General features: G+C 39.4%; 1 protein-coding gene across 1 annotated transcript in view; it reads right to left on the bottom strand.

Moving 5' to 3' along the window:
• Positions 1 to 6767: 6767 nt before the first annotated feature.
• The window catches only part of DOK5 (docking protein 5), a 573014-nt gene continuing 569277 nt past the window's right edge, over positions 6768 to 10504 (bottom strand). The window contains exon 8 of the mRNA XM_085614566.1: positions 6768 to 7120. Coding sequence (XP_085470692.1) covers positions 7056 to 7120 — 65 coding nt within the window. The 3' untranslated portion in view covers positions 6768 to 7055. The remainder of the gene's footprint in view (positions 7121 to 10504) is intronic.

Here is a 10504-nt window from a genome sequence, read left to right as displayed (position 1 = left end):
TCATTGTAGCTAAAAGCATTTGTGTCAAACCTTTTTACTATCCTCTCTTTCCACTTTTCCTGTCAAAATTTTAAATACTGAATAACATTTGGAAAAGACTATCTAATTTACCTGGAAACAAAATATGCCTGTTTGTAGCTTACCACTGTCTAATAACCACTACAGAAGTAGAGTGGTCAGATCTGCTCCATAACAGCTCTTTGTGTGTCCTATATACTGAAATAATTTTGTTAGCCATTTCTACGATACCTTACAAACCAATTCCCCAAAATATATAACAGACTTCGATCAATTCTTTTGTACTGCTTTACCTCTAGCCACTGACAATGTCTACACTTTAGCTGCTTTTTTTTCAGAACAGGGATAGGCACGTTGTTGTTCAAAAATCCGATTAAAAAACAGTTTTTTTGTACAGCAAATACTTTGACATCCAATGTCGATTTTAGGCTATGATTAATGTGCAAATAAGCCACGTTGCAATACCACAACTTGCAAGGAGCCATTAACAAACCTGTCTCATAAATATGTATTTGGCAGGATTCCTTTGGGACTCATTAAGAATAGCTACCAATGCCCATGTGGAGGCGTGTGAGGGACAGAAGACCATCCATTCATTTTAATTAGGTTGAGCATTCAAGACTTTAGTATATACTTATATGTGTATGTGCTTTGTGGGCTCTGGAGATCAGCCCTAGGACTGTTACTGCTTAGGGACTTTTTTTCTGTTGAACTGTCTCTATTTAACAGTCTTGATAGAAAACAACCAGTAGAGGTCAGTAAAATACCAGAATTGCTTTCTGCTTGGGTACTTTATTTTTTTTATTTTTCCGGCAACTGCCTCTATTTAACTTTTTTGATAGAAAACGACCAGCAGAGGTCAGCAAAATACCAGAATCACTTTAGCATTCTCTAGATTCCAGTCCATAGAATTTGTCTTCCACGAGCACCCGCCGACAATAATGTTTTTTTTCAAATCTTGTATTTTCAGTGATATGACCACCGAAGGTCCTGATTTTATATTAAAAACAGAGCTTTGGACTATACCATTTCCTGCTGAAAAGGCAATATTTCTCTCCATGTGTTCCCATACCTGGCGTGTCACGCAGTTTGGTGCTTACTTTCCCCCATGTTAAAGAACAGTAGATGTTTCAGCACCCAGGCTAATGTGCTGCATAGCTAAATACATATAAGGTCCCAAAGGCGAGACCGATTGCATTGCAAATGCTTGTCTACAGAATGCCTACTTTACTTTAATTGCAGCCCCTAAAAGGGACAAGGGAAGGAAACAAAAACTTAAATAGACATTCCACAAAACGTATTAGGTGGAACATGCAGTTCCCTTCTGAACTAATGTCTGGTCCCTTGATGCCCTCAGTTCAGATTTACGGACTGGAAGTTATCCCTAACTTTGTAATCAGTGCCACCAGTTTGGACAGGCCATTAAACTTTTGATGGTTTGTAACTGCAATTGCATTGATACACTGCATTGTTAACAAGAAGGGGGGATCACTGACAGAAAATCGGAAACAAATAGATCATGCAGACAAAATATTGTGTCAAAAATCTCGAGGACCAAAACATCCAGAAGATAAGTGCAAATAGGTAAGTATAGATTTACAATTCCTAACTCCACATTTACTTACCTTAAAGATATAGATATCGTAAATGTACATATATGTGGAATTATGTCTAGTAAAACTTTGCTTACCTGTAGAACTCACCTTCACAATATTTTTGTCCTCAATATTCTTGACAAATATTTTTTCCCACGGTATATTTGTTTCCAATATTCAGTCTAAACACCCGAAGGGGGAGAGGTGTGTGTCTTTCATTCTCCCTCAACCTTCAAATTCACAATGAGTACCTTTTTAACATTATGACTTGTGGTTTTGCAGTCACAAATCTTGTGAATTTGTAAATTGCAGGTCTTGCCACTACACAAAACTTTAGTACATTTCATCCGGGGTTCCAATTTAGCTGATATGGACTTGATAACCTGCTTAAAAATCAACTCCTTTAGGCATGTCCATGCTGGCATCCAATATCACATTTGCAAAATATCTACGGCTATAGAAGGTTTGCAGTATGGTCATCATCACTTTTGTAAGGTCAGTGGGATTATTTACAAGGGCATTGCACCACAGGGGGAAACATCCTTTACCACGAAACCATTACAACGCGGTATGGTTACATCGTGGTTTTAACAACGAAAGTCGTTACACCGACTTGCACTGGAGGGCGCTCTAGACTAAGGAATAGTGTGAATTACTATTCCAACACCTTCCCTACTGTACGTAGACTGGAGTTGGAATAGTAATTCACACTATTCCGAAATCCAGCGCCCTCCAACGCAAGTCGATGTAACGACTTGCGTTGTTAAAACCGTGATGTAACATACCGCGTTGTGATGGTACGCGTTGTATCATCATACATCCCACCACAGGAACGTCACTTTCAAAGACTTTTCTGTGGCAAAATGCCCTGCTCCATATTTACAAAGTGGTGTTAAACCACTTTTTATGGCTTAACGCTGCTTTGTAAATATGGTAACCTTACATGCAGGCATAAGCGGGAAAGGAGCATGCGATGGGTGTTGATGTGGACGTTGAACTGCAACACCCATTGTTTTTTTGACGCTGCCCCAGATTTACAAGGATGTGTAAACCTGAGGCAGCACCAAAAACTAACGCCACGCAAAAGCAGGCATTAGAATAATGAAACAAGGAGAAATACTTTCATTTCTCTTTGTTTTCGCTTTTTCTGTGTACGCTGTATTCTGCAGCACACATAGAAAGAGCAAATCGCCATGAATGATTATTTATGTGCAGGAAGGTGTCCCTGCATATAAACAATCATTAAATAATGACAATTTGCTGTTCCTATGTGTGCTGCAGAATGAGGCACACATAGAAGTAACAAATCACCATTATTGAATGTTTAACTGTAGGAAGGAACACCTTCCTACACATGAACAATAATTCCCTGCAACGCATCCCTGCATTTTGGAAATATCGGAACGCGGCGCTGCCAAATTTGCTGCAGTTCTGTGCTCAGATATTTCATTGTACATATGCCCCCGGGTAAAAGGTTTTTGAATAAGGAACCCTCTGTCTCTGTGTATGTCATCTGAAGGGATTTCAAAGACTAGGGTGAAGAAATTCATCTTGCTGACTCTTAGATTGGGCCTCATGAAACATTATTTGGGGTTGCTGAAACCTTTAATTATTATTCTCTTTCCACCTTTTGGGGGTTATCTTTACAGTGGAATTTTGAGATTTTACTCTTTCCAAATCACAGGAAAAGTATTTTTAGTTCGTTCTATATGCTTAGATTATCAATCCATTTAGTTTTAGCATTTCAACCAAGTTTTATTTCAGGATCCTTAGTACAAATTACAATTAGTTTAAAGGCAACTCAGCTTAGTTCTCGTACAAATGGAACTTGTAAAGTTTTTCTGTCTGGATTGATTCATCTACTGATAAAGTATCACATTGTAAAAGAGTAAGGGGGTCATTTAGACCCTGGTGTGTGCCTAGCAAATTATCTGGGGTGGTGGAGGCTTACCTCTACCAGCGAACTACTTGGCAAGTTTAGAGATTTTCATCAGTGAGCTCAAGATCTTTTCTCCAGATGAGTCACCCAGTTATTTTTTATGAAACAACCCACCACTCAAAATGCTTTGCTGCAGAGCACAAAAACAATGATCCTAACAGACTGGCCAGAAACAGAAAAAAAAGAGGGAGAGATTTACAAGCCCCTTGCGCCACTTTTGCGTTACTATTAACATGGGAAATGTGACGCAAAAGTGGCGCAAGGGGCTTGTATATCTGCCTGAGAGTCTTTAATCTGGTAGAAAATAGGGTTAGTCTTCTGATGTTCTAAAGTCAGACGCCCTGTGGGCGATGGTCCACCAGCAAAAGGTTGGTGACGGGTGACGGGAGCCAGAGAACCCAGCCCCCCCCCCCAATGAACCTTGTGTGTGGCAGATGATCAGTTAATTTATGAGGGATATCTTGCACCCACCAGAATCTACCAGGCCGGTTGAAACATGTTTGTTTTTTCATGTTTTTTTTTTAGTTGGAGTACTGAAATAACTAAAAATATTCTATGTAAAAACATTTTGTTATCGAATATATGCAGTGTGTTCATTATCCATCAGTGATTGCATTAACACATTATTCATAAACAGTCACAGAATATGTATTAGCTCTCTTTTTTCAAATAAGGTGTTGCATGTGCACTTTAGTGTCAGAAAGTATTTTAGAAATGGCGGTGAAGTCCATGACAGTTTCCTATTTTTATAATTTAATGTAATCAAAGTTTTTTAATGGGCAAACCTGGAATAATAAGAATGAGAGTGATCTTTGATAGCCATTGATTGGTTTATCCAGATAGGAGATGGTGGAAGGTGAGTATCAAAGTACATTCTTGGATTATTGGAGAATTCTTGTATACTGGAAAACATTATTTATTCCATCTACATTAGTGGCAAAGCAAAACCGAGCTAATCGTTAAGACGTTTCTACAAAGTACCTTATCACATCTTTGAATTTGTGATCAATTCAGTATTATTTACTTATGAGGAAAACATGTCCTGAGGTGGTGAGTGTAACTGTTCTTTAACCTTTTAATGCTAATAAAGATCTATTGAAGGAATTGCTCAAACAAATTGCACCAGTTTCATTAACTAAAGCACAAGGATTATGCAGCATATTTACAAGACAATGGTGCAATGCGGTGCCACAAGCAATTTAGCTACACCGAGCTGCATCCTTTTCTAAGTGCAAGATTATGCCATATTTACAACAATATGGCACATTCCTGTACTCACCCCTGCGCCTGCACAAAAAAGCAGCCTAGCGCCAGCACAGGCACCCTGCACCATGGTGCAAGAGTGCCTGGGATGCAGGGATGATTGTTGTTGTGCACTAAAGGACAACTTCCTGCACAAAAACAATCATCAATAGTGTTTTGCTCCTTCTATGTGTGATGCAGAATGCAGATTGTTGGTGTATTTAAAGGCCCATTGCCTGTATGCCACCTGTACCACTGCCATAGTATTCTTTGCTCCAGTATCAGTGTTTTATCAGACCTTGGGCCAGATTTACTAACATTAGACATAACGCAACTCAGCAAGACAACTTGCTGCTCTGCCTCACTTAGCCTAGGACGCACTTGAGTGGTGCGCGTGCCTTCTGATGCATTGTTGGAAAATGTGATGTCTGCGCCTGAGGTTTGCCTATTGGGCTGGGAGAAGAACATTAAGCCATGCAATTGAGGTATCATCGCCGTCTCGACCTTGTTAGCTAAACGGTCGGTGGCGAAATGCTGGGGAGCCAAAACTACCCCCACTGTCAAGAGTTAGGTTCGCAATTTGATCTATTGTAGGGAACAGCTGGAGACCTATGCAGAGGAGCTTCCCAAGGCCTCGCGGCCCAAAGACTTTTGGGCCCAACTCACTATGTACCTACTAGGCCATCCTGATTTGCAGTGAATCTGCTGTAACATCGTGTGTATTGTCAGGGGTTGCCAGAACTGGGATTGCTTACAAGGAATGCCAAACATATTGTTATAGGAGGGTAGAGGTTCACAAAATCATACCTAAAGTACCTGGAGGGGTGGAAGTGGGGAATATTTTGCTGTGGGTTTGTTCTATGTTTTGCTTGTTATGAGGTAAAAAAACAGTTTGCATCATTCTATGCTAAATTGGTATTGTGTGTCCCCGTTTCTGGGGCTATGTGTATTATTGCTGCAAGCTACATAATAAAAATAATTTTAAAAAAAGATATATATATTGTCAAGGTACATATATGTGGAATTATATATAGTAACACTTTGCTTACCTGTAGAACTTACCTGAAAGAATGCAGCACATGTACAAAGAGGAAAAATGAGGAGAAATAAACATGTTTCCAGTTGATATGCACCTGTTGGGATTGCGCAGCATTTTGCTTCCAGGTTTACTACCCTCTTGGGCTCCACCCGTACCATCTTTTGTGTGGCCAGTTTTTTAGTGGCGGCAATTAGGATCAAGAAATTGAAAGTCCCACCTAATGCACTATTTTAATCAATTATGTTTTTAAGTAGATTTTAACATAATTAATTGTCTTGCACTAATTGAAAATGTTTTCTACTATACTGATTTTTAGACATATCATTGGTTGTTTTTATGTTGTATGTATGTAAATTTTATGTCTTTTAATATTTTAACAAATCGAATAAAGTGTATTTGACTGACTGACTACTACCCTTAGTAAATATGGGAATGCGTCAAAATTCATGGGTTGATGTGTGGGTATGCACACACTCTGCCCTCGGAACGCCTACCCAATGCAGATTTGCATTGCTTTGTCTTACTCTGGATTTACTAAGCCACACAGAGCCACCAAGGAGGCTGCATGGCTTAGTAAATATCACTTAGGCCTGTGCATTGCCTTACATCATCTACCTTGATGCAATGGCAACGTAAAGGCTTAGTAAATCTAGAACCTGGTGTTCTCTGCTTATGAAATAATAACAAGGATGATGATGCTGTTATTGCAGTATGCATTCTCAAAGCAGATAAAAAGGCTAACCAGGAACTCACCAATGTTTAGAAAATGATCATTGATTGAGGCTGAGTGTATATTGTCAACGAGTTCTATAATTCAGCAGCAAGTTCTTACAACCGGAAGTCACCTTGCATCTTCATATTTTTAGGCCCAGGTGCCTTGAGCTCATAATATGCCGAAGCAAACCCATCACAAAAAAACACTGAACGCATTCATGTAATTGCAACAATGATCTAATATACAAAAACATGTCATCGGTCAGTTTGTAGGACCAATTATTAAATATGAAACATTCCTTTCTTCTTTATCCACAGCGCGTAGTTCTTTTTTTATGTTTGCAAAGGTAAAAAAGGTAATAAATATATTGCAGAACTGTCCATTCCAGGCGTGTTTTGCAGCAGACATCCTCAGGATTGCATGATGGCTATTTTGCAGCCAGCGTGTCTCCAGGCTCATGGAAAGTTTTTTATGCTTTAATTATTGTTCTGTTTCCTACAGTCTTCATCAGTGCTCAGACCGGTAGGTGGGAAACGTGTCTGTTCGATGGAGCTTCAGTGGGTTTGAAACATCTTGTCCATCAGCATAATGGGAAAAATAAAGAAATCAAAAAATTAGAGTGGATTTACATATATTTTTCATACTAAAACTGCAATGCGACATGATTTTCTTCAAAGTGATCAAAAGGGAAGAGTTAGGTCAAAATTCACAAGTTTTGGGAATTGTTATCACTCTCTGGAGAAAGACCAGTGAGAATGCCATCAATATTTCAAGAATTGTAGCCATCTTGTACGACTAACATGCACCCTTATAAAATAACATACCTCTCATATTACAAACATAGAAAAGGATTGACATTTTGGTTAGAAACTGTGTAAGACTTTACCTTCCTTTGAAAGACTTTTACTAGCATTGGCTGTCTGGAAGAATGTTTCAAAATAGGAATCAAAAGTGAGACCTCTGATTTAAAGGAACATCAGGTGTATTCCATTAAACTGGATTAGAAGAGTTAATTTACAGATTTATTGAAATGTCAAGCTCAACAAACACCAATGATTATGGTGTAATGTACTCTCTGATGTATTGCAGAAATCTTCATACACAAGTTTACAGATTTTTTTTTTATTTTTAAAGTTATTTCTCTTAAAATACTACCCAACATGGGCATCACTATGAGTGTTCACGAGGCCTATTCCAGCATTATTTTATGCCGACGATGCGGTGTTAATGGCCCGTACTCCCATTGCCCTGCAGCGTCTGGTGGACGAATTTGCTCAGTATATGTCTAACTTGGGGTTAAAAATCAACATAGGTAAAACCTTCGCTATGAAGATTGGGAAGAAGGCCAGCCGCTGCCGTGACATTTCCATTGAGGGATCTACCATTCAGTTTACAGATTCTTTTTCATATTTGGGCATTGTTTTTAATCAATCAGGGTATTTGGCAAGGGGCTATTAAATCAAGGCGACTCCATTTTATGAAAACAAAAATGGCCCTATTGAGTTTTGCCAGTCAGTGTGGCTTTAAACATCCAAAAGAGATGATGACTATTTATAATGTAAAGTGCAGATCCTCTGCTATGTATGGGGCTGAGCTATGGGGCCATGGAGAGATCAAAGTATTACAGCTTGAAGAAAACGCTATTCTCAGGTCTCTCCTTGCACTCCCAAAAAGTAGCCCAACATTTGTATGTCACTCTGAATTAGGTGCCCCCTACCTAGCAGACTTGATTAGGATCCAACCAGTGCTATTATGGCACAAAATATGGTCATCTGAATACACTACTTTAAATCGAGCCATAATTGCCGACTGCCAAAAATCCCCTAAGGTTTTTAAAATTCCGTGGCTCAAGTATATCCATAAATTTTTGGTAAACCTTGGCCATCCTGAATATTTTACCCTCCCCGATAGTTTGGCCACTGTGCAGAGGAAAGCCTTGAAGTTGAAATGTATCTCTTTCTTGGAAGAAATCAGATTAGCATCTGAAATCTGTAAACCAACTGTGTTGAGGAACCAATTGATCTTGACTTACATGCAACCATATCTAGCTAACGTGTATAATTCTCGTCACCGGTTTGTGCTCACCCATTTTCGGATGGATATTTTCCATCACTTAATTAGTTTTCCTAATGTTAACAATTGGTCAGCCGACATGTCAAACTGTACGTGTGATGATACTTCATCTCAGAACACTATGCACACTGTATTTTTCTGTAAACACTTCTCATGTCTGAGACAGAAACTTATAAAACCCTTGTTACTCCAGTTGGGTTTCAGATATTGTCACCCAGCGTATACCTATTTGCAAACGTTACCAGACATTTTGACTTGTTTTGTAATGTCGCGGTTTTTGTTGGCTGTCATCAACTATAGGAAGCAGCTGTAAACAGTAATCAAATTATTGTGCCATGATGTTAGCCTTTTTTAATACTTTAAGCCTGCACATTTTTTATAAGGAAGAATTTTGTACATTGTTTTAAATTGTATTCTCGGTCATTTTTAATCATTGTTAGAGATGTATTTTGTGGCTTTTATGATTCACTTTGTGACTTCGAATAAAGCTTATTTTGATTTGATTTGAGTGTTCACGTGTGGGTGGCAGTGAATTAACAGTGATTCTTGGTTGAACCCTGAAATTTCTCTGAAAAATGACTAATTATTTGGGTAATTAGTCATTCTGGGTCTGATTTCCCCAGAAAATTTCTCATTCTCCCTCACTGCCTCAATAACTAGGAGCTAATTGGTGAACATTCCACAAGCAGTGGCAGCTGGGGACATCTGGAAGTGGTGAGGTGTAAAAATTGTGTTTGAGTTCACTGTGGGGAGCGAGCGTAGCGAGCGAACCCGAACGACCTAAGGGAGGGTTAGGGGGGTTCTCCCCCCGAGAAAAGTTTGAAAAAAGAGTGGGCAAATGGTGCATTTTTAAGCTAATGTGAGAAAGCAAGAAGGTTAATAAAGCAATTGTGGAAGTGCAGTTATTACATTAATAAAGAGATGTCATATAACAACATAGGTACCATCTTATTCAGTATGACCACCACAGCCTGTCCACTATGCCTCTTTTGTCACACATGCAGACTGTCATCACTTCCAACCTGGACTCTGGAATTCCACATTGCTTGTCTATTTTCTCACACCTCACATGCTTCACGGGGTAAACATGTCAAGTATATCTCAACTCCACACCTGTTCCACGAGTGACAACTGTCTTCCTCGTGTTTCCCTGTTCAGCCTAGAGAGAACGAAGCAACATGGAATGTTGAGTTGTCATTCTTTGATTGAAATGTGGGCGGATGGGAGGTGGAGTGGAAGAAAGAGAAAACCATTACACTCCGGGTGAGGCTTCACTTGTGGCTATATATGAGTACCTATGAGTACAGAACTATTGGCGGTGCGAACAAGGCACCGATCTTCACTCTCACCCGCATTATATATGATATGATTTTAACATTCAAGATACATATTATAGCACGGCCGCGAACTCGACCGGAAGGTATTGGGAGCGCTTTTACAAGAGCACCAGGTATGTAACGTGACACAAAAGTGACACTTTAATTTTTAATAGGCACTGGAGATTAAGTGACTGATTTTTTGCCCACTAGAATTAATCACAGTGACAGGATACTGAGCCGACACCAAGGGAGGCTCAAACCCCATTTCCCAGCGGGCAGTCAGCTCCAAAGTCGGCAGCGACAGACTGCAGCTCTAACTAGCCGCTGTAAGGCTATACTTTGGTTGAGTTCACACTATAATCTAGTGCGATCTAGCATTGTGCAAAATTTAAATAAATGTGTATTTACATTCTTTACTTATATAGCTAGGTGGACTCTGAAGAGAGCGAGGTGTGTAGAATACTAGTAATTACTAAAATAAATGGCAAACTGAAAAACAGAGTAGCAGGCGGCGAATACACAGTGGTGTCATACTTCGAGTGCGGGATCTTCTTCTACGGCCTG

Source organism: Triturus cristatus, chromosome 7 (genome assembly GCF_964204655.1).
Source record: "Triturus cristatus chromosome 7, aTriCri1.1, whole genome shotgun sequence".
Lineage (NCBI taxonomy): Eukaryota > Metazoa > Chordata > Amphibia > Caudata > Salamandridae > Triturus > Triturus cristatus.
This window is presented reverse-complemented; position numbering and strand designations above follow the sequence as displayed.